The sequence below is a fragment of the Cyprinus carpio genome, chromosome A25, assembly GCF_018340385.1.
Source record: "Cyprinus carpio isolate SPL01 chromosome A25, ASM1834038v1, whole genome shotgun sequence".
In the NCBI taxonomy this organism is placed as follows: Eukaryota; Metazoa; Chordata; class Actinopteri; order Cypriniformes; family Cyprinidae; genus Cyprinus; species Cyprinus carpio.
The window spans coordinates 13481899-13508106 of NC_056596.1; the positions used below are offsets into that span (position 1 = coordinate 13481899).

General features: G+C 38.6%; 1 protein-coding gene across 1 annotated transcript in view; it reads right to left on the reverse strand.

Annotated features, from left to right (window-relative positions):
* The window catches only part of LOC109108875 (S phase cyclin A-associated protein in the endoplasmic reticulum-like), a 98933-nt gene that overhangs the window by 28570 nt on the left and 44155 nt on the right, over positions 1 to 26208 (reverse strand). The window contains exons 21-24 of the mRNA XM_042715923.1: positions 25325 to 25390; positions 24086 to 24212; positions 15129 to 15244; positions 2281 to 2404 (exon numbers count right to left, since the gene is read on the reverse strand). Of these exons, the coding sequence (XP_042571857.1) occupies positions 2281 to 2404; positions 15129 to 15244; positions 24086 to 24212; positions 25325 to 25390 (433 nt within the window). The remainder of the gene's footprint in view (positions 1 to 2280; positions 2405 to 15128; positions 15245 to 24085; positions 24213 to 25324; positions 25391 to 26208) is intronic.

Below are 26208 nucleotides of genomic sequence, written 5' to 3' on the forward strand. Positions count from 1 at the left end.
ATAAAGTTTGTTGCCACCATAGAAATGCAAGTACGCATATTTAGCCAGTACAATTGGACCATGCACTTTTGCATTTGCAAAGTATTTTTTTTTTCTGTCCAAAAGTTATTTATACTTTTCATATACTTTGGTAATTTATAATTAACAAAATAATTAGATTTATTAAAAAATCAAAAAAAAAAATTAAATTAAAGTTTAACATAACAGTAATATTGATTTAAAATTAAAAAAATGTGAAAAAATGCAATGAAAAGTAAATATGCATGTATTTTAAATACATGTATGTGTAAAAAAAAAAATGAATGAAAGAAATAAAAAAAGAAAATAAATTCTGTAACATATTTATTAATATCCCAAAACATTTTATCATTTGCTATACAGGACAATTTGATGTGTCATATTATATAAGGTTAAATGCATTAAGGGGGTTTCAGACTAGTCAGACATCATTGGTTAAAAACAAGAAATACAAACAGGTACAGCCCATGTTAAAATGGCAGTTTGTACAGAGGAGTAGGTTAGTGTACTGAAAGAGCAGGCAAAACCAGCTACATTCTCCACAAATCTAATTACAGAGAAGGAAAGGGTGGACGCCAATGCTGGCCACAGTGAAATATACACACACAGGTAAACTGCTACATAGGTCAGCTTGCAAAAATAACTTGAATATTGCTCTTTACTGTATTTTTCACTTCACTTGGGTGAATATTCTGTCAGTTTCTATCAAACAATCAGTGGGTTGACTGACAGTTGAGCTGAGTTTGAAATAAACCCCTGTACCCCCAGGAAATATTAGGTCTCTTAGACTGGGATGCACACTGACTGGGGCGTAATGATTTGCCAAACCAATGTTTCTTGCGCAAACACACACCCAACAAGCCCTATACGACTCAGTCACTGGTTCTCATTCATTAATTCTATGCAGATATTAAACATGTATGCACAGACACGATTAATCAAAACCTGCATCTACATTAAAATGCAATGTAAAAAACAACAACAACAAAAACACATATTAGTAAATGAATAAAAGTGGGATATGTTCTGCATGAAAATGCAGCCAATTATGTATAATTTTGGTAATAGTGTTAAGCACCTGTTGCAAATTCAGTGGAAAAATGTTCTGTTACTGCTTATGATGTTCTTTTCAATCAGTGCTGAGAGACTTACGTAAACACAACCCCAATGGCATCTGTGTGTCTTTCTATACTTTGTCTCTCAATGACATCTTAAAAAGCTTGAAGTGTAGCGTGAGCTTGGTTCTGAAACCCCCTTTTTCAAAAATCAAAGGGCAGGATGGTGGGAGCGAAGGAATGGTAGGGGGGAACACGCCAAAATACAGACAAAAACTAAGGGACAGGCGCAATGCCAAATGTGATTCAGCAGTGGCGCTTTCCCAGAACTTAAGATGATTCAGTGAGTCATATAAACAAGAGAAATGTTGTATGTATTAAAATCCATTTTGGCGCTTGCTTTAAACTGGTAGATGAGCTACATATGTTCTGGCAAGATGAACAAGGCAGAAATGACCCTTTAAACATGACAAACAGTACTTCAGGCCTTTAAAAGCTGAAGTGGAAGTCGCATCCTAAAAGTATTAGCTCACTCAAAAATGAAAATTCCATCAGTTTTACTCTCCTTCATGTCATTCCAAAGCCATATGAATTTCTTTTTCAAGTGCAACACAAAAGAAGGCATTTTAAGCAAAGTACTGGTCGCTCTTTTCCATGCAGTCATAATAAATTGGAACTAAAGATTACAAGCTTCAAAAGGTACCATAAAAACAGTCTATGCACTCACTAACTACATTCGTTTAGTGGTCTTTTTTAGTCATTCGGTTAGTGAGTTGCGAACCGTATCAGTCAGATTTGTGAATGAATTCATTCAGATGGGTGTTATAAATTGTATCAACTGATTCACTGAAAAGATTTGACTCAAAACTATGATTCATTTACAACAAATCTCTTCTCCTCTCACTAATTCAGTCTCTAAGCATTGTATGAACCAGTTCTATGAAACTTTTGTAGCTAAAAAGCTTGAGTACTTATTCACATGCATTATATGGAAAAGTGCCGGCGAGGATATTCAAATTTTAGGATGCACAAAAGAAAGTAAGTCATAAAGGTTTGGAATGACATGATAGTGATTTTTATTTTTTGGGTGAACTCTCCTTTCATATGACAGTAGTGTAGTGACAAAAGCTTGGATTTATGGCACATATCAGACTAACACAGAGCAGGATTAGGCAAACTCAAGTAAGCTTGAGCCGCTAATACTCACTGTTAACTGATGGAGGAGAAGGTCCATGAGAAAGGTAATTTTGTTGCTGTAGAGAACATAGGAACAGTTGTTGTGGCAGTGTATGCAGGACAGGTAATACGTGTTCACTGCAGTGCAGAGGGACCTAAGAGAAAGAGAGAGAGGGGGGATTAGTTTTCAAAAGCCTACTGCTTCTCCCGTTTTGAGTTTTCCATCCAAATGATCAGAATACAAAGCAGGTCCCATATAAACATTTCAGGATTACTCCGACTCGCAGTGTAAAAGATCGCCAATCAGATGAGCCGGGTTCTCTGCCGTAATACAGTAAGGTTATCTGAGGAAATTGACACTTAAGGCTCGGAGTGTGAACATCACATGCAATCCAAGAAGCATGACAACACTTGGAATATTACGCTCAAGGGAGTTTCTCTCAATAACAGCTCCTTACGCAATGCTGAAGAGAAAACATGAGAGGTGCCCTGATGAGGGCTCAGTCGCTCACAAAAAAGAATGACCATGGTATTACTATGATTTTTAACATGGTTATGGTAATACCATTTTTATTTCGACACAACCATGATGGTAATACCATAGTACCACCACAGTAAAGGTATCTTACTTTAACGCAAAGCAAAACAAAACACACACCCAAACAGGAAACAAAATAAAGCAAAACAGAACAAAAAACTCTGTTGCCATGGAAATATGATGCTTCAAATATTATGATCTGCTTGTGAGGGACCTTGCATGAAGACCTATACACACACACACACACACACACACACAGGAATTGTATTTGTTTATTTTTAAACCAGTCTATACTTTTATTCAGCAGCGAATGATTAAATTGATCAAAAGTGACAGTGAAGTCTTTTGAACTTTGTATTCATTGAAGAAACCTGAAAAAATGTATCACAATTTCCATAAACATATTAGGCAGCAATAACTGTTTTTAACATTGGAAATAATAATAAATGTTTCTTGTGCACCAAATCAGCATATTAGAATGATTTCTGAAGGATCATGTGACACTGAATACTAGAGTAATGATGCTGAAAATTCAGCTTTAATAACAGGAATAAATTACATTTTAAAATATATTCAAATATAATTTTTTTTACTAACATTTAAAAATATTACAGTTTTTACTGTATTTTTAGTCAAATAAAAATGCAGCCTTCGTGAGAAAAAAAAAAATTTTCAAAAATTTTTTTAACAACTCTTAAACAACCCCATAGAATACGACACTACGGCATTTTCACTGCACTGTAGTACTGCCACAGCTCTTTATTGCAAGGGATCTTACAACCCACTCAATTAGATGAAATGGAGAAGAACTGGATACCGAACATCTGCCTTGCTTTCGCGTTTCCACCATCTCTTTCTCCAACTCATTTTCTCATGGCTCAGATAAGAGTCTAGCCGTCAGCGCCTTCAGGCCAGCAAGCCACTGTCAGTCAGTCAGGCCTCTGTATTTTGTCTGTTCCACACCAGCCCGAAGGAGATTAATGTAGCTGATAACTGACCAGACCACTCCAGACCCCCATTCCATCCCTCTTCCCAACCACCCTTTCATTAGTTAATATTTTCTGACAACTGTATATTTTATCCCAAAGCAGAGTGGCGGGGCCCTATCTGCCGTACAGACAAATGGAATCTGACTTTTCTTTTTCAAACCAGGCCATGTTTACTTCCAGCCGTAAACATTTTGATATCCACCGCAACCTTCACCATCTGTTCGGCATTTTCAGCCAAACCGTATTGGCACTCGTAATAAAAATAGCGCGGGCCTCGAAGGCCTCGGCCTGTCAATAACTTCCACCCGGCTGACAAAAACACCAGTGTATATTTTACCCACTGGCGGGCTGATCAGGGAGATAGCGGTCCGAGTATTGACATAGCGGTGTAAAAGCGTCAGACATGCAGTATGAGACCGCAGGGAAAACATTGTGCCTGGTGTGCTGGGAAAGGATCCAAGTATTCCCCGCACGCCTCGTAGCTTTGCACTTTCAAAGCCGCTTGATCGTGACCCATTATAAAAATCCTGTGTAGCCTTTTTTATGTGCACCATTATTAATCGACAAGTTTTCACCTCGTTCGAGCGGACGATAAACACGGTTGACAAGAGTGTGGAAAGAGGTCTTGTTCAATTAATACGCAACGTTTGAAAACTGCTTGACGGCCAGCGGAACATTGATTCACCAAAGTGTAAACACTGATGTGTTTCCTTTGTATTGATAGAATGATACCGAGGAGTGTAACGGAGCTTGGGGCGAAAGGAGGAGGAAAGGAAGGACGGATGGTCATGGGTGAGTGGAGTGATACACCAGGCTCTGTTCAGTCAGGGAAGGGAAACGTGAGATCCCCTCCAACCTGTGCACTCTGGGCAGCAGACCAGGACTGCCTCAGCCACACTGATTTTCCACCACAACTTCAATTGTGTAACTTTGAACAGCTTTTTTTTTATTCTTTCCAACAAATGCTCAAACATTCTCAACGCGACTGTTGGGGCGAGCAGGTTTTGGCTGCACTCTTTACTTTTTAAAGATGGACTATGTTAGGAAATTATGTCTCATCTGTGTTTGTCATGAAATTTGAGGTATCCATATTGATTCTAGGCAAGTTTTTAAAGGATAAGTGTCAAATGTCCAGGCAAGGATTGAATGACAGGCCTCAGTGTCAAGGTTCACTTTGGCTTCTCAAATATAAACAGCGGATTGAGGACTTAAGCACAAGATTATCACATTATTGTAGTACGACACATTAAGGGGTAACAGAAATTGTGCTAAAACTACCAAATCATAAAATTTATATCAAGTGCAATACAACAAATTGATCATTACAAATGTGTATTTTTATAATATTTGAAATAAACAGCCAATTTATGCATGTAAAACTATTCTTAAAACGTACCAAACGTAGATTACTTATGCGTTAATGAGCTACAGACTTTTGCATGAGCTCATAAAAGATTCACAGTTAACCTGATCTAGGAGCCCGTTCACGGGGTTTTGAAGGTACGACCGAGGCTATCTGATGCGTGGGGAGGAATGTGAGGAGTGGGGGTGGGGCAGCCCCAGGTGGCTCACATGGTTAAGCGGCAGATTATAGAGCACACGACTAATTTCTTTACACTAATCTTATTAAAGTGTAAAACAGCTGTCGACTAGCCAAATCTCAACACCAACCCCCAGTGCTTGCACCGAACCCTCAGTATGAAACAAATAAGAGCATTTGGATAAAAAAAGAAGCAGCAGAATGTCAGGAAAATGCTACATAGGGTTAGGACGCTAAGCTATGAAGATACCAAACAAGTTGCTCTACCTAGCTTCAGTTAATTGTAAAATGCACTTACAAATGAAGCGCCAGAAACTGAGTTTGTCACAAAGAATGAATGCTAAGCCCAGCAACCGAATGAGATGTCACTTAGTTATTCATCAGTAGTGATGGAATATCACATTAACTCTTGTAGCGCTTTATCAGATAATTAGACTTAACTATTTGTTTGTCAGCTCTGCTAGTTGCCAAAAGTGACAAAAACATTTAAGCTTGTTAAGTATGAAAACTTTTTTTTTTTGCTAACTCTCAGAGTTTTCTAATTTGTCCAAAAATGCACAAAATTATTTGCTAAATAACTAAGCAGTATTATGAAAAAAAAGAAAACATTTTGGTTAATGTGATGGATTTCTGGTAATAAATGAGAGCTAACTGTAGCTACTTGCTCGATATCTCTGTCAAAAGCGACAAAAAAAGTCTAGTATGGAAAATGTTTCTAAAACATACAGTATGACAATTAATTAACAGCATTAGCAATGTTTGTTTCTCTTGCAGTTATTTGTCAAAAGTGGCAAATGTTACCGCAACGTCTAATTTATTAAAAAATGAAAGAAATCAAATTATTTTTAACATCTTGACTTGTGCAGTATGATGAAAAAACAACAACAACAACAACACCAACAACTATTTCAGGTAATGTGATGTATATCTGACCATAAATGAGCGCTAACCATAGCTACTTGTCTGATATCTGCGTTTATCATCAAATGTGACAAAAACACAACTAAACCATGTCTAAACAATTTTTTACATTACTAAACTGTTTTGCTTCTGTTGACTATTAACTGAGAGATCAAACAACCACATCTAGAGAGTTTAATTTCAGATGCTTTTGATAGCATTAAGTTATATTATATTCTGTCACTTTTAAAAGTTACCTGGGTGAGATATCAAACAAGTAGCTGTGGTTAGTTGTGGCCAGTTCTGGTTTATTTGTTGGATGTTTGTCACATTAAATATCTGAGTTTTACACAAGTACAGACATGACTAAGAATTTCTGCAGATTTTGACAATAAACTGAGCGTGAAATCAAACAGCAGTTGCAGTGTTTTGGTTAGGGCTCATTTTCTTTTTTTTTTTTTTTTTATATGAGCTTTGTCAGCTTACACATAGCTCACTTCACTTCACTTCATCTACCTGCTATATTGACTGCGTTCAACACCCTGTGCTGCTACTGCCTGAGTTATGGGAAGTTTTTTCAGGCCATCCATCATCTTGAAACCCATTGGATACTTAGAAGCTGTCACTGTCCTGCTTGAAATGATATCCTTACACCCTAGCCCACTGCTAGCCATAAACCAGGGTGCTTTTCCAGCTCGCTCTCCTCTAATTGACAATGATTAGCATGACATCCAACACCGGCCCGCCGTGCACGGTCTCTGCCTGTCTCTCCCCTTGACGATGACAGCCTACGTCAAAGATTTTGAGGAGCAATTTGGTGAAGTGCCATTGTAGTTCGTCTCAGGTTACTCGAGGAGTATGTAACACTGACCCACATGTGCCAGGTCGTGAGCATGCGGCATTCCTCTACCTGAGTGGACCTGAGATTCTCTTGTCGCAAATTACGTTTTGACAACGGCAGGCTGTGTGATGTGAGGTCTGCCACAGGCCGCCAGATCATAGCCAGGTCTACAAACAACAGCCATATTGTTAATCTGCCCATAATGAAGCATTATCTTGTAGACATAGGATTAAGTTGCCAGGCTAGCCTGTGGAGATGGTCTCTATAGTGCTGTACTGCACAGGAAAGGAAAAGAAGGGCCATCGAAAAAAGTAAGTTAAGACTTGTAGAGACTTGGTAGAGTAGACTAGATGGCAAGAGATAACAGCTAGAGAGCTGCAGATAATAAGTGCCGTGATCTCATCATCTACTCAAACTGGCTTAACCTCAGCTAACCACGAAAATCTGTCCCTTCAATTAGTCCATGAACACAAGCGGTGAGGAGTTGCTTAAGGTGTGCCACAGGGCTCTGTCCACTACACCTTGGCTTTCTCTAGCCCCATTCATTTCACCCCCTGTGGGTTGCTCCTCAGCTTGGGTGGCCTCTTGCCTGGATGGGTCATTGGACTGACCTCTGGAACTGAATTAAGACCATTTAACCCATTCTAAAATCCATAGGCTAGCTCAGAGACGGGGAACCAGATGGCTAAGAAGAATTCAAGATGAGGGGGAGATCACCCCTAGACTGTCTGTCTGGGCTAAAGTTGATGTTTCTCTTCAAGAAACATTGGCGTGATCTCGTCAAAGTGAACATTCTTTAAGAAGGTGAAGCCATCATGGTCTACATTTTGAAGCACTGCACAGACAAACCTGGAAATGGACGCTGACACAAATGGAGTCATTCGTAAAGGTCTCTGAGTGTCATCCATGTAAATTGGCTATCAAGCAGGAAAATAGGTTTACTTGGGCTTGTAGTTCATGTTTCCAAATCTGTCATCACGATCCCTATATTTGCATTTCAAGCTTTTATTCAAAGTGACTGACAGCGCATTCAAGAAGCATGTTTTATCTATTATGCTTGTGCCATACTCTACCAATTGAGAAATGTGTAAGGCAGGAATGTCCAATCCTGCTTCTAGAGGGCCACTTGAATTTAGTTCCAGCACATCTGCCTGTAAGTTTTTAGCATTCCTAAAGCCCTTGATTAGCTAATTCAAGTGTGTGTTTAATTAGGGCTACAGCTAAACTCCAGGAGCAGAACTACACACTCCTGGTGTAAAGTTAAAGTAAGTCTTTGACTGCCAGTCTAACATCTATACCTGCTTTTCAATGGGAAGTGGTTAAAAAAATACCTCTGAGGGACAGAAAAGGGATCTGAAGCTGATGAAAAAGGTGACGAGCAAATACGTTTTCCAAGCACCTGTTAAACAATCCTCCCTTTCATTGCAATCCAAATGACATTTAATTTGATTCTGCCGTTGATCTTTTCTGATATCCTGAATGATTCCAAGACATCTATTCCGCATGCTGTTCCACAAAAGGCTGGCCATAAGCTGGGGCAAAAGTCCCGGCGAGCTGTCACGCACCACACGGCGCGCACACACATGCGCGCAGATAGACATGCCACATAATGGCATCCTGAAATGATACCACTTGGAGAGAGCTTGTGAGAAGCTTTCACTGGGCACATTTAGTCATCATGTGACATGAAGGTTGAGGTGACAGGCAGTGGCGCGTCAATGCGTGCACTTCCACTTAGAAAAGCGAGACAGCCAGAGTCAAACAGAGTCGGGCAATCAGCTTAGCAGTCGCAAGTGCTCCGAAATTTCACTGAAGTGTGCAAGACCTCTGTGATTTCCTGTTGCTGTCCAGGAGTAGTTTTACTAAAAGTCATTTGTGACCTTTTAGGAGTGACCTGTGGACTTGTGAGTGTGTGTGAGGCTATAGGGATGAGTGTGACTGGATTAAGCTCTATTCTGTAAGAGAGGGGTCTGTGTGCTGACAGCAGTCTGGTCCAGTGCCCACCTTACAGCATTGACTTCCATCTCTCCTTCTCAGCAGTGACCCCTACTGGGAGACAATAGGACTTGTCTTTTCCTGAATGGATTGAAAGCTTCATGCAGTCTGAGTGTAAGCAAAAAGTATTACTAACAATGACCCTGACCACCTGGTCCCAGACAAACATTGTTTTAGAAGAGTAGAAGTTTGAGTCTTAATGCTGAATGCAATTCATTTTTGCTTGTAATCTAGACACAGGAGACACTGTGGCAGCAAAATGCCATATACTAACACAGAGCATTCAACTAGCTATAGCAGCAACTGAGAATAGTAGTTTTGAGATTGGTCTCCCTATACGTTTTGTGAGTAATACATAATCTTCTACTAATTTAAAGGTTGACATGTCACTAAATACAATCAAACCAAAAATCATTCAGACACCAGATATAATTTTTTTAGATTTGTTTTACTAGTGGGTGCAGGACACTATAGTTCATTTATGTAAGTGAGGATAGCAAATTAAAGTAAACTTTGAGATCTTATACCCAAAAAATTATTCAGACACTCTGACATGACCATGTTTTGCTAAAGTGTTATCTGACATTATCAAGATGAATTTGTTCTGACACAGTTTAACTGAGTTCTTCTCATATTTTATTACCATTTTCTAAACTATAGTGAATAACTGTGATAATGTATGAAATGTTGAAGGTAATAAATTTTGGTTTGACTGTACAATGTTTGCAATGATATCATAGATCAGTCTGATCCCTAAAAACATGATGCTTCCTAACAAATTCACACATCAAAAGATAAATCCTTAAAACTGTGACCCAAATCTCAAATCCACTTCTCAGTCTTGAACATAAATGTTTCCTCAATGTTAAACTGAGATAAGTGACAAATACAACAGTAAATTAATAAATAAACACTTTACAAACAAGCATTTGACAATTGCAACATAAATCAAATACAAATGCACTGACCATTATAACCCTCTACAATGCGACTAAAGGTGCTTTCACACTAGCACTTTTGGTGCGCACCCGTGTTTGTTTGACATCAGAGTTCAGTTCATTTGGATAATGTGAACACTGTTTTCTGAACTACGAAGGGTGGTCTGGGGTCCGGTTCATGCGAACTCTGGCACAGTTCACTTCTGATGTGAACGCAATCATACTAAATCACAGGATGAGCCACTAGTAAGTAATAGAGGTGAGCTGCTTTTAATGCCGTATGAATTAGTCAAACTGTGTATTTATGTGTAACTAACTCGCTTTCCTCATAAGCATGACTGAGCCACTGCAGCAGAGAGAATTTATATCTCCTGCATTCTTTTTGAACATTTGCATTACAGTCTCGTCAAACAGACGCATGTGCCGTTCTTTGTTGTTGCTTTGGAAATTAGTTAAAGATGCACTGATTGATCGGCTAGGGATCGGAATTGGCTGATTTTTCTCATGATCGGCCCGGATTGGTGACTGGCCGATCAGTCTTATTTCTTTCTGATTTCGAGCTGATCCGTTTTGTTATCAGCGGCACAGGCAATAATGTCAACCGCGCATTCTCGCTCTCTTCTCTCTCACAGGTTTCATTCACTACAGTTAAATAGTGCTTGTACTGCGCATTATTTTAGTCATTCCCACAGGTTTTGCGCTTACACCAAAAGCTCACTTACACCACTGATCTATATAAGTGAAGCGCACAAGCCGTGCTCAGTCTCAAACAGCTTGTGAGCCACAAATACCAAAATGAGTGGCTAACTGCGCTAAAACGTTCAAATACATACAAAATTATGTCAAAATGCCCGTCTTGGTGAGTATGCAGTTAAACACAGTCAGTTTTGGAACATTAAATATTTGAGAAAGAGAACGCATGTTGTGTAAAAGTAGTATAGGGGTTCAAGGATAAACTCTTAAAGGGACCGCAGTCCAATATTCCTGCTGCTGTTTGTCATGTTAATCGAACAAAAGACAAAGAAAATCACTTTCTGCCCGACTGATTACGTTTTATAACTTTATTGGTAAGCATTAATTTGTAATTAATTTTTATAATGAAGACTACAGAAATTACATTTGATAAAAATTTACATTTGATTACTTTAATTTCGTAGTATTTATTAACTGAATAAAAACTTACTTAACCTGAAAAACTTAGTTTCATAGCTCTTTATTCTATTGCATTTATTTGTGCTGTTGTTTGCAATTTTTTTATTTGTTCTTATTTTATTACTGACTTTTTACTTGTGTTTTTTTTATGAAAATAAAACTTTGCATTGAAGAAAAGTAGATTTTTCTTTGTATAGGCTGTCAATTATAGTTCTTAGAAAAAAAAAAACGAAATCGGCAAAAATCGGTATCGGCAGATCACACTAACAAAAAAATGGAAATTGGAATTGGCCAAGAAAACTGCAATCGGTGCATTTCTAAAATTAATAAACATTTTCAAAATCTGAAGTACAAAAATTCATTTTCCCGTCTTCTAGTTGTTACCAAGTAACAGGGGTAAACAGCTGCCACTCTGAAGATGCAAATGTACCATTGTAAGAAACCAAATAAAAACAAAAAACAAACACAGTATGCACACAAACCAGTGGGGGCAGGGGTAGAGGGAGCAATCAAAATCGGGTTCGGACCAAGCAATCGAACCAAGTGTGAAAGCACCCTAAATTTTCATGCTACGTGGCCAAATAATGTCTATCATTATCCACTGGCTAATAAATTGCTAGATTCCACTCGTCAGTGTTTGAATTAAGTTAACTATAAGTTTAACACAGATATTTCACTTGCCTTTACATATTTGTGTATATATATATATATCTATATCCATTAGTCTGCTGAGTAAATGGTGATTCTATTGCCAAGGTGTGCATTGAGGGTTGATTTAATAAACCCTTTTACGTCAAAATCTCATAATATTTAAAAGTTAGTGAGCGGGTTAACATTCAGTTTGTTGCATGTGTTTCCTGGGCCGGCTCACTATCCTTGGTTTACTCATGCAAACAAAATGGCCTTCCTGCTCCAGACATCCGACCCCATTTCCTTCTTAGCTGTCGATTCCCTCCAAAACACTCAGCTCCAAGCCACAGGGTTGCACAGGGACATTAACGGAGCCTCACTGTGGAATTAGCCCATTAATGTAATGCTAACAAGATGGAATCCTTCTCCCATGGGGGTAATATTACAGCGGCATCTCCGTAGTTGTTCTTTTTTGTAAATCACTCAGCTTATCTGAAAGGAGGCGATCGATACGCAGCATTACAGTAAATAGATAAACTAGCGCTGCTGTAAGGGTTAGCGTCTGAGCCAACCATTATAGCGTGCAGATGAGGGGGAACGATTAGCACGTATTTGCTTGAGCCGTGCCCTTCACAGACACCTGGTGCCATAGCAAAAGTCACTGCTGACAAGAATTCATGGAGACAGATTGTCTTCCAGCGAATTGTCTAAGCTTGCAATTTTAGTGGAAATTGAATCAATTACTTGCAAAACTGCAGTAGTCTGGTATTTAAGAGCATTTTTGCGGTTCTTCGTTCATGAAATTTCCCAGAACTTGCTAACAATGATGTGGAAGATTTTTGGACATTTTCCCCCATCCCAGAGCGACCGGCCAGGCAGCGCTATCAACTCTGGGGCAAGTTCGGGTTTACAGCCACCTGGAGCTCCACTCACGTCTTTGAGAAGCTGGTGGAAACATGTAGGAATAATCTGACCGCTTAAAGGTTATCACAGGTTCCGCACCGTATGGCCTTAGGACACACAGACAGTGATAAAGGTAAAGATAGGGTGATTAAAGAAGGAGAAACATAATTTAGGACATCAAAAGAAAGTAGCAAAAAAATGATTGTTTGTAATGTGATTTAGATTTAAAAAAAAAAAAAAAAACCTGCGTTTGCCTCTCGTTATTTACAGTATTACTTCATAAAGTGGCAAAAGATTCTTACATGTCAAAAGATCAAGGGAATTTTGGTTTCTCAGTTCATAACCGCTTTAAATACTCCTTGTGTTTACTTTGTGAAAAACTGCAGGAAAAATGCATTGATTACTTTAACGTTTGGTTAAAAAAGGGGGATAAGAGATAACTGACAAATATACATTAAGCAATAATTACATAAAGCAAATACATAAATATCAAGATGATATTTAGAAACCTATCAAGACAGATTCAAATTATATCCATGTTGCCCAGCCCTACTGGTGTACAGCTGAATATGAAAATTATTTTGCATATAAAAGCATTAGGTTGCACTGACAGAGCATGAGACATTAGAGAGTCAAACACTTATTTACTGATCATTTGGATCTAAGGATAACTATTGTCCTTGAGAGACTTTTCAACAAGTCAAGACAGGGCTGAACCTCTGTCATGAAAGTGAGGCTACTCTTATTCACCGAGAAGGACCACTTCAGCGTTTGATTGGACAGGACGTGGGAGAATGACAGAAATGCCTCAGAGATCTTTACCTCCTCCTGAGCGTGTCAAGTGGATCTTTCAAAACAAGAGAGGAGGATAGCGGTAAATGTGTTTGCAAAGCCTGACCCAACATGCCACAAACACACACACACACACACACACACACACACACACACGCACACACACGCACGCACACAGGTTAAAGTAACAGTTCACACACACAAAAAAAAACTTTTTTTATTCACCCTCATGTTTTTCCAAACCCATATACGTTACTTTCTTCCATGGAACGCAAAAGAAGACATTTTTAAAAACATGTTTCTCAGTCTTTTCATTGGGGACTAGAGCTTTCAAACATCAAAAAGGACGCAAAAGAATCATAAAAATAGTCAATATGCTTTCTATTCTAAGTATTTTGAAATATGATAACTTTATGTGAGGATCAGACCAAAATGTAAATCCTAATTCACTAAAAATGTCCCCCTCCAATGAGCCAATTTGAGAAATGGATGATTAGTGAACACATTTTTCAGGTTTTATGAACCGAATCAACGGATTCATTCAAAAGATCCACCTCAAACAAACAACTCTTTATTTTTAATGACCTAAATTTAAGTAATTCTATAAATTGGCATCTGTTCTTCATGAAAAGTTATTGTACGCCTTTAGATTACTTGGAATATAGTGCAAGAGTCATATTATATACTTGTCTGATGCTTTTGTGTCATTTTTGTTTTTTAAGCTCCAGTCCCCATTCAATAAGAAAGAAATTTGGGTTTGCAATGACATTAGAACGTAAATAATGACTGAATTTTCAGTTTTTGGGTGTATTAATCCTATAGTCAAATGCAATGCAGTTTCAACCTCTTCAAAAACTGAAGTTCATAAAAATTCATTATAATATTAAAGCCCACTTCAAATTTTCTGGAATTAATGACTGAACGACAAGGAGGCGCAGAGAATGAGAGTATGAGAGAGAAAAATCAATAAACACTAGATGGCCTGTAAAAGCATTATAAATATAAGAAGCGTTTCTCCATTAAGGGAGATTTGGAAAACAGCAAATGCTAATGAGGAAGGCAAAGAGGCTATTGAAGTCCATTAGGAGCTCTCTCTAGTGAAAATAGACGCTCTCTGAGGTTATCTACTGGCCAACGCCACTAGTTCCAGACCCACTATTCAAACCCGACTCCCATTTCCAAGTGACGGATCGGACAAATGTGCTTTCTGTGTACCAGCGAGGGGCCAAGGAAAGACTGCAAAATGGATGATTCAAAAGCAATGCTTTTTTATTTTCCAAACAAGGAACATTCTTATTCATTATAAATGTATTGTGACGCAGAGCGCTGGAAAGAAGGGAAATGACTTCACAGCTGAGCCGGAGTCACTTTGTGGGATTGGAAGGAGGCCACAAATCATGATCAGAAAAACGACAAAATATTTTGTAAGCATGAAAAAAAATGGACAGTTCACGAAAGAATTTAACAAAAACTATTTAACAAGTCAGAGCTGTGATGACGCCTTAAAATTACCAAAAAAACAAAAAACAAACAAACCTTCTTATACTGTGATTTCATATAACTTATTTCTATGGCATTCATCTCAATGACTAAAACTATTGGGAGAAAAAAAAAGTGCTATCATGTGAAGGTGCAGCCTGTACGTTTATGTTGGTACTCACTTGTGAGGAATACGTGGGACTGCAGTGGGACTGGAGGCCGCGGTGACAACCTGCAGGATCTGTTCCAGAGCGGACAAACCCCCTCCTACCTGAAACGCCTCCTGATCGGCATTATTCTGAAAAAGAGAGATAGAGAAATGGTCAGAAACACGGAGAGGTGCGCAGACTCAAGTATCACATTGTTTTGGCACTGGAGGTATCCTCTCGTTGCCCACCTCCTTCTTTCTAGAGGGAAGCTGGAGTGAAATTTGAAACAAAAGTGATCCCCAAAGAATTCCTGCTGAATCTCAAAAGTGCACAGCCCACCCGCCCCCCAAGCAACCAAAAACCAACAAAAAACCAACACAGGACAACAAACGCGCATATCTGCACACAAAGCAGGGGTGGTCTGGTTTGACAAAGAATAGCTTAGGGAATACATAGAGTCAAAATTTAGACAAGACAAGAAACATTTTACGTCACAAATAAGTCAAACGTATGCATGGGTCAATAGCAAAGACTGTTGATAAGGATTTTTTTTTAATACATGTACAAAGTTTTTTAGAAATGTACTCTGCATTCTATTTTTGAAAAACTCTTATGCTATTTTTTTTAACAAGAGTTTAAATCTGATGACTCTAAAAATGTCATGTGGTGCAACCAAGTAAAAAGTGATAACATATTCCAAGTGAGAAAACGCATTTGAATATGCACATTATTTCTTATAAATAAAAGTGTTATATGTTGTTTTGAAGTAAACAGTATTTTTTTTTTTTACAATTATGCATTTATTCATAAATCATTGTGTTTACAGTTACACCACATGACTTTACACATTCTAAACAAACCTTGCCTTGTCAAAAAAAATGTCAAATTATCTGAAATTTTAAGAAACTTGTTGGCCTTGACACAGTAATGAGGGTTTGCAGAGGTCCTCTTTATAATTCCTGTTTTCTTCTGAATGTTGGTTACACCACATGACGTTGATGTGGCGAATAGTTTTTGCAAATATTAATAAGTTAAATAATATTATTTCTTTTTCTAAGAAATAACAATAAAAGATTATGCCAAGCTACTTAATGATTTCTTAAGATTTTTTTCTTCATTATGATATCAGCATTCCTCCCCATAAAAATTTCATATAAAAAAGTATTCAGTAAAGTGTGTATGAACAGCATTTAACATATTTCCAAAACATTAATAGATGCGACTAAAAAATATGAGTGTCACGCCATTGACCTCCATGCATTTTAAGTTATTTCCGGATTATCAAATTGTGAACATTCAAATGCAACCTTCCATCGTTGGTTATCATAGATACCAGCCATAAAACTTTTAAGTGGAGGGTCAACCAAACTGTGCCTGAAACTCATACGGAGCGAATGAGCGTCTTTGTGTAAGAAGAGACAGAAAACAGTCATTTAACTGACATGCTTCTCAAATCAAACTGTTTACAGAGGGGACATTTTTACTCGTATCATAAAATTCTTTAAAGTTCAAAGTGGAACCCCTTTAAATGAGTCATACGGTTTAGAGTCCAAATTCTCCAGCTCCCTTACTTCGAGAAAAGGAAGTAAGTCCCTCAGAGGTTGGTGATGAGTTCGACCCCAATGTTGCCATAAAACGACACATAAATCAACAACTCTGAATTTGAAAGTTACAGCAGAGGAGTCATTTATTTGCAGAACTGAAGAGCAAAGAAGAGAACAGAGAATGTTGCACCTACTCCATATAATGAGGTCAGATTCTCATATGCTATGTGACGGCACTCAAAGTCAGGCACTTCAAGATGTTTTTGTTTAGGGGATGGCGGGGGCTGCCAACAAGCCTGAACATATTGAGCAGCGAACAGAGGAAGCGCTTTGCAAAATTACATATAAGCTCCTCTCCTGTCAATCACAAGTGCCGCCAAAGACTCATTCCTGGAGATCCGGTGGCAAAGAGAAGACTGAACCTCTGCCAGGGTTAAGAGATTGGAACAAGCTTGTTGTCAGATACACCAAAGGTTGAGCACGCTTGAACAGCGGCTGGGATTAAGAAAAGCTCACTGACAGCTAGGTGAAGACGGCCATGGAGCCTCGCTGCCTACAGTGTGAGGATGAACCTAGGTCACAACAGAAAACCGAGTGGGTTCGCAGCGCACCCATCAGTACAGCCCTGCTAAATGCTCCAGAGGCATGAGGGTTGGCCGCTCATGGTGGCCCTTTTAAGAGGCATTTGGAGGGGTTAGCTGGGGCCTTACAGTGATGGCGTGTGGAACTCAGTCCAGAGGGAGGTGTGTCCAGAGGTGTCTCACCTTGCCCTTTCTGGCTTATTGACAGATCCCCATGCTGAGCAAAGCGCCTGGAATCTGGAGGAGTTCATAAAAGGTACTGAAGATGAGATGATAAACATTAGATTATGAAGAAAGATACAAAGAGTTTAATGACATGCATACTTCGCAATCTAATTAATACAATATGGAAAGTAAGGAGAAAGGCCTTGTTTGGGCAACAGCCAGAGCTGTAAAAAGTACAGAGAAACACATTTAATTAGTAAGGGTAGTGTGTTAAGAGTCAAAGTACCAAGCCTAGTTACTTGAGTAACTATTCCAAATATAAAAAGCTAAGTTTTTTTACATTTTGAAATTGACTGCTGAGATGCACATCATGATGATCTGTAAAAAAGTACTTTAATGGTTTAAACAAAATTGTTTTGCTTTCAAACTGTAATTGAACATATACTGTTGTGCACTTCTGCACACTGTTACCAAAAATGCAACTTTAACATGCTGCCAGGGGCTTCCCATTCTCAATAGTCATCTGGCATTGATATGGCTTTTCAGCAGGCCACGTCAGACGAGCAACCCAAATGTTTATTTATTTATGCTCTACAACAGCAGGAATAATGTGTTAACATGCCAGTTGTATCTTAATATAACTAAGGTGGAACTGTGTTCCACTCCTGTGATTTTCTGGCAACAGAACAAAACATTTCAATGCCACTACAAACAATACAAAAAAGTAAAATTTAAGAAATGTATTCCTACTACTCTAAATACTTAAAGTGCTTAATGAATATAAAAACAACTGCTTGCGAGACTGTGTATCAAAAATGCTAAAGTCTGTTTAAAAGCTGTATGTAACAGTTCAGCAGCAGTGTTAAACAGAGCTACTTGGCATGGCGTCTCCACTCTGAATTCATTTGTGAACTCGGTCATGATACTATGCAATCACATTAATCATCGGGGCAGACTGTAATATGACAGAACATCACATTGCATGTCATAAAAAAACGTGCTTGGAAGTTACGTACAAAGGTGATACTAATCCTCAATTCTGCACAGAGTGCTGCTGGATTTGCCTGGTGTGCTGACCTCCTTTAACAAACACTCCACTGACACTATAATAGGATGAGAGCTTGCGTTTTTCTAATAGGGGACTCAAACAGAAGACCTGAAGACAGATCAGGTGGTTAGAGAGTAGGGAGGGTGCAGAGTAAATCTAAATTATACGGCTTGAGCAATCTTATCCAATTATTAACAAGAGTGGCTGTTTTAGGCAAGGCTAATCAAAGGGCCAGGCAGCTGCGCTTCCCGCTGACTGGCCAGGACAAGGGTATGGGTGTGGGGTACACATTAAGTGGGAGGGAGTGCTGGATGTGTCTGCATGTTCACCTCCTACAAACCATTCTAATTAGCCAACATAAAATGTCAGGGGGAGGGGAATACTCCTAAAACGCTGCATCCCCCTTCTTGCAACAGATGGAGAACAACTGGCTGCGGCATTCACTGACGAAGAGGTTCACCAAGGTTCCGTCTTAGGCCCATCCATCTTTTGCCAAGTGGTGCACTGATGTAAACATGCCCCCTCCAGTTATAGTGACCGCTCCAAATCTCAGAATGAATAAGAGTGCTGGCATGCAGATAAGGTACAAATCTGTGTTTTGTTCTCAAGAAGTAGTAAAGAAATACACAAAGAAGAATAAACACAGTTCACATTTAGTGAAGTGGCCTGTGCTGACATTACGAGAAAATAAAAGAGTTATAAACCACATAAAGAGCACTGTAGACAGTAAAACAATAAGTTAGTTTTTACAAGGTTTAATAGCACACATTTAAGTAAACGCTCAAAGATAATTTGCAAGAAAAAGTTTAAGAGGAAGTGTTCAGTTTTAGGATAACAATAGGAACCAACGGTTCATTGGAAACAAGTGAAGATAATCAAAAGGAACCTTGGGAATTTTGAAGACTGGATACACAGCATTATTAGTTCAAATATCAAGCTGATATCCAAAAATTAGCCACCCAAGGGCAACTCTTTCCACCATGGATTTCTGACTTTTCTAATAGCAGTCTTCATGCCCCTTCAAACAAGCACCTGAGGGGAAACATGAATCCACTACTCCCTTACAGTCACAAGCAACAGCCAAGTGGAACAAAAGAATTACTAGGCAATTACGGTTTGAAAATTACCTTACTGACAGCACACAGTGAAGGAATGTAAAAACTAGGTCCATTTTTTTTTTAAACTCACTAGCTAATTCCTAAAGCTCGACCTGTCCCTCAGCAGCAGAGAGGCAACACCCAATCGCCTCACACATCTTTAAGAAGAGGCTTGTTGAAAAATATCACTCTTGTCATGCATTTCATTCCTAAAACCAAGAACTATGATTTGTTCGCTTGTCGGTTGGTTTTTGAGGTTGAAGACAAAAATAAATAAATAAATAAATAAATAAATAAAAAAAAAAAAAAAAAAAAAAAAAAATAATAAAAAAAAAAAATTATATATATATATATATATATATATATATAAATATATATATATATATATATATATATATATATATATATATATATATATATATATCAAATATAAAAATGTGTATTTGATGTTTTAAATGTCGCAAATGTTCATAAATTAACACAATAGACCAGAGATCAGATGCACAAAATATTTTTTTATAATCAGCTAATTTTCTTCTTTAAGATTTTTTTTTATTGGTTACATAAAAACATATTTTCTCATTTGAATCTGAAAAATAAGACTTATTACCCCATTAGCTAACTGCTATTTGGTCTGACTAGTTCTAAAGACACAGCCATAACACAGAGGCTAATTTTATGCAACTGGCCTCAGTGTTTCCCAACCCTGGATCCTCAAGTACCTTCAACACTCCACATTTTGAGGTCACTTTTATCTTACACATCTATTTCTTGCCTCTGAGTTTCTTCTGATGAGTTGAATTAAGTGTGTTTGATTAGGGAGACGTCTAAAAGGTGCAGTATTGGGGGGTAGTTCAGAATTAGGGTTGGTAACCACTGCTATAGACAATCTGGCATTAAGCCAAACATATGGCAAGAGGTATAAAGATTGGCCACCTATTGGATTGGATAGCAGACTTCACCTCTTGCTTAATAATCTTCAAGCAACACTGACATAGTCAATCACTGATGTTGTTCTTCACTGTCAACCAAGGCTTCCGCCAACATTTGCTGGATCCTTTCTCTACCCCAGGTCATCAAACATGGATTGAGGGCAAGTACAATGCTGGAAGGGCCCCTTGGCGCCTCTTTCCACAGCCTTGGGCCTCTTGATCAGCTACAGCTAGCCACCAGTTGGCCACCAAGGGGAGCCAACCCCTGACAGCTGGCAAATGAAAATGTAAATACTGGCTGGCCCAGCAGGCCCAGAATGTTCCTGACAGTCCCTCAAGTGTCATAAAGGCAGTCGATCTTGGCCTGTTCTTTATTTGAAAGCAGTGACAAACACTCCCTGGCAGAATGTAAATACATGAGCTCATTCTACTAAGGTAAGAGAGCGCAGATCAGAAGAAACTCCCGTGAATATTCCTGAACGACAAGGAGGAAAAAAAGGCTCTTCGATCAGCCAGTTCTCCTGGAGACAAACTGAAACCTGGTTTGACACAAAATAAACCATTAGAGGGCTCAGAGGGAGAGGCGGGCAAAGGTCGGATACTGTGCCCAAGCAAAGTCAGCATGAGGAATGAGGAGAGGGGGAGGCCGCACTGCTTGAGGGGCTAGAAGGGACGCAGAGAGTCTGGTGTTGTTCGAGGAATTAGTGGAGAAAGTGGAGACTGAATCAGATATGGGTATGAGGAAAAAAAAACAAATCTGTAGGTGAGTCATTGACATGAGAGATGCTTGTTAGGTCAAATAATCTAAACGCTCTTGACTTGAGGTGAGGCTGAGGGGGAAGATGGAGGAGACAAGTATTTATTTGAATTTGTCCTGGGATTACAGCCGGAACTGCCTTGACAACCAGGGTTCACAGACTTGCCCAGGTTAGGTGGCGTGCAGACCTTAGCTGGACACTGCAGGAACTGGTTTGGAGGAATCCACAGCTGTGACTGACAGTCTAAATGAAATCCAGATACTGTACTCTTAAGAGAGAGTCTTATTCCCAAAAGGCTACAAGAAAGAGCCTGAGGAGCTGACATTTCCACAACCACTTCACCGTTCCAGCGACTTACAAAAACAAAGACGGCGGGAGTTCTTTAAAGCAAGTTCTCTGTGGAAATCTCCAGAATGAGTTTGTGTAGGAGGCCTTGGGGACAGTACACAAGAAATGTACTCATGTTCTTGATAGAAGCTGTCATTCAGACACACTTCTAAGGACTACAGAGCCTAGAGAGGGTGATGAGATGATAAGGTCTGATCTGAGCAAATCTGTTGAAGGGAATCTGAAGCATGTTCATTATATTATCAGTGTTAAATTACTCCAGACCTACCTTGCTAGATGCACATTATAATAAACATGTTGTTTAATGCTATTACCTAACTTCAAAACAAGTAATCTTAAACTGTCTCATCATCACTTTGAAATATTTAATACAGTCGCCATTATTCACAAGTAGACACTGTCATGGACATTCTGGGTTTATGACTGTTCGTTACATCCCCTTCACTCCACTCTAGCAGCTTATGATCTCCTCTCCTCCACTCCCTCAGCCCTCCTCTTTGCACATTAGCTCAGCTTTACCACCCTCTTCTGTCCCTCTTACCTTTCTCCTCTCCCTCCAGAAAGACCATTAACAACCCACATCTCCTCCCACTGGTCAATACAGGCACACCATCAATGCACCATCCACCCACCCACAAACACACACCCACCAAACCACACATCCCTTCATCTGATGAGTGTGTTATAGAATGGCACCAAAAGAAACCATAAATTTCCGGTTTCATTACCAAAATGTGACGTGTCACCAATCCACTTCTCCTTTATTGATCTAGAGATGCATACTAGAGATGGGTCACAATGGTCGTCCAAATACTGACTAGTTGATTAATCAAAGCGACTAGTCGAAATTTTGTCCTAGATTTTTTTAGTATTTGCTAACTTTAGTGGCAGTGCTTTAATTAGCATTCTGTTACCTTCAGAAGAAACCCTTAAGGCCCATTCAGAGCAAGAACAAAAACTATAAAGACAACTAAAACAATAACTATTTTAGCGTCCACAGCAACACACGATACCATTCTGTTTATTATAAGCTTGAACTGAAGTTATATCTTCTGCTGCTTTAAATGCTCATATGCTTTAAAGTTGGGTGGATTCTGATTGGCTGTCAACGTTTTTATCATTAATCAGCTAGATTCCTACAATTTCTTTCTTCTGTGGCGTTATCATAGTCACATCCCTTTTCTCTTAGAATAACAATGATTGTTAAAACTTTAATTATAGTTAATCGCCCTTGGTGTGAATGGGCCTTTAGAAGAACATCTTTTACAGCTGTCACTCCTCAAGGCTTTTTGAGTGTTCAGTTACACGCACACAGCGTATTAAGCGTCCAAGTTTTAGTGTGTCTCAAATCATTCTATTGAGCTGCATTTAGCCATTTTTGGATGCAAAACATGTCTTATGTAAACAGCCCCTAAGGTTCAACTGGGGTCAGGTGAACCTGAAACCAGTCTAATTATACAGGCGTTCCAGTTAAGACTGATTAGTCAACCCACAAATTTGTTGCTTTAGAAAATGCGATTTGTCAGAGACAAACAACTAAATTCAGGCACTTTACTCATTATGAGATAACTTTACACAATGCTTTAGCCAAAACTATGCCAATGGATTACAAGAATACATTTGAAAAATTGTTAATCATCATTAGTACATCAAGCAATTTTTGACATGAAACTGAATTTCAGAACAGTTTATCTTTCAAAACATTATCAAAAACTTCAAAAGTCAACAGCTCTTTTATAATTGCTGGATACAATCTCGCATCTCATGCTGAATTGTGGGATATTAGTAGAGCTCTGGAAGAAGCACACTAAAATGCATCTTCAAAAGCTTCCCTGCTTTATAACTTAAGTCGTTTGGATTATATTTACTTTTCAAAAACCAACCTATTTTTGTATAAAAGCCACAATGCACAACAGTAGCCAGCCAAACGCTCGGAAACATGTTCGCCTGTTTGACAAACGGGGATCTCTGCCAATTAATAACATCTGCAGCAATGAAAACAAGCAGCTAACCTGGCCCTCATTACCAAATAACCGAGGGCAGAGAGTTGGGGATGGAAAGCGATACTCTGCATAGACTGTGAGACGGGGAGGACGGCAGCCAAAGCCGGCGGTTCAGGGGAGTCGGTGTTGAGAGCAGCCTGGAGGCTTATCTTCAAGTCAAATCCCTTCACATACACACACACACACACGCAAATACACATTCAATCCACATAGACTAGACATCAGACAATAAACTTCCCAAGCGACTGACATTAACTGGTCTGAACACTGTTCAGATGCTTACAGTCCCAGAAAACCCTGGTGTTACTGTGTAGTAGTAAATATAAACAGAGAAACAGCAGACACCATATATCCATTCAGTCATTACTGGTATCTCCAGCTTTCCCCGGTCAAGAAATAGCACTACACTCTGAAGTTCTGGAATCTTTTCAGGATTATTACTTTAGAGGGCATGTCACTCTAAAGGGACATCAGAGCAGACAAGAAAGACAGATCATGAGATATATGTACAAACCTGCTTCTCCAGAATGCGGGAGATTTCTCCCAGGGTTCTGTCCAGGCCAGACACTTTGTTACTGGCCCACTGGCCACTGTCCTGCCCCTGCTGCTGCTTTACTAGATCCTTCACCAGACGCTGAAGCCTGGAAGCAAAGACACACACACATACAAACTGGGTCAAAAACCAGGGTCAAAATATGTTCGGGTCACACCAACCCCCAAAAAATAAATATTTAAAACACAGTCTAATTTTAACTTTAACTTAAAGAACTCAACAATATTAAATAAAAATAATATACAACAACATACCAAGGTATTTTGCATTTGATTGTTATCTTTAAATGATCCTGACTTTAACTTAAAGAACTCAGCATTATTAAATATATCTATTATACAATAATTTTACCTGAATATATAAACCATTAAAATTATTGTAATAATTAATAATTAAAATATCATTTATATAACCTTTTATATCAAGATATTTGTTTGTTATTTATATTTATTACATCACATATTTATGATATTAATTGAATACATAAAACTTTACCTTTTTACACTATTAAAAATAAACAATCAGGAATGTTTTCCAATGTGCTGAACTTTCTTTTTTTGCAAAATACCATTTCTTTTTTCCTCCCTTTGATCAATATTTTAAATTGCCTTTTTTTTAATTTTCAGTTTTCATTTTAATTTTAGTAACTTTGTTACATGCTTTGTTTTGTATTTCTATTTAGCTTTATTTTTATTTTTATATTTATTTTTATTTCAGTTTTTTGCTTTAGTAATTCTAAGTTTTTCATCTAATATTTTTATTTCAGCTTTCTTTCAATTAAAGAAAAAAGATTTTTAATAGTTTTATTTAATAACAACAACAACACTTAACCAGCAAGTTTCATCTAATCAAATGCGCTACATCGTACTCTTGGTTATCCATAACCTTTCAAAAAATTTTCAGCATACATATATTATGCCAAACAGGTGCTCTGTTTTACTATCATTGTGGCAGAGCGCAAAACCTGATTCACAAAATAGCAAGAATTATGGATTGTAACATGAGATCTGTGACAGCATCGCTTAGATATCAGTACTGAATTGCATTGAATGGGCAAAACAATAAAGACTTGATTAAGGAAAGCCAAGCGCTGGCATAATTTCAGAAGCTTGGATTTAAAAAGACATTATTAAGACATGAGTATTCAATAGAAGACCTCAGCTTGGGTATATGATCCTTAAAAGTAGAGCGGGAGCTTACTTCGCCTTGTACGGAGAGTCAGAGGTCTGGGTCTTGGCTTCCATGCATGTCTCATACTCCTTAGCCCTGAAAAAGAAAGACAAACAAGTCTGTCAGAAAGAGACGGAAAGGGAGAGAAAGACAGACAGAGAGCAACAGAGGAGCCCGATGGCTGTCAGCCTGAAGACATGAGGAGATAAGACGACGTGCTGCACAAAGGAAATGTCAAGAGGTCAAGCTGAGCCTCAAACTGTTTATTTAGTCTTTGAGTCGCACTAGCAGCAATCACAAACTAACAAGCATGAACGAGTCACAAACGCTCAGTCTTCAGAGGATACCACATTAGAGGATGTTGTTTCACAGCAGGGAATACCAAACTCTCCAATAACCACTCTATTTAAGTCCAGAAATCTAAATAAATAAGAGTGATTGGCCAATGGGTGTGAATTACTCCTAGATTCCCTCATGAGTCACAGACCAAAATAATGCACGCTGTCAGCTCTAGCACGTTGGTGTGGTCCAACAAGCCAGATTCCTGACAATCACACATCCCATTCTGTCAGATAAGTATGATCGATCAGCTCCTGAGAAAAAAAAAAAAAAAAAAAACTTGATGGATGTTCAGGGGCTGATAAACTCAGTCGTCTCTTTCCAGAAGACAGCGTCAGAAAGCTGAGTGGTCACAAGTCTTGTAAAATCTAAAGTGATTTTGGTCCAACCTAGGTATACGTTGATAACCCCCCCCAAATTATGCATAATAACAAAAATGTCATTTTGAAGTCTGATCTGTAATTTTCTTTTAGATGAAGTGGTAAATTTGAGTTGATTAAATTAAATTGATTAAAAGTGCTGTACAGTGATTCCCATGTGCTGTCCGAGCCTCGGTCGGTGGTGCGCTCAGAGAA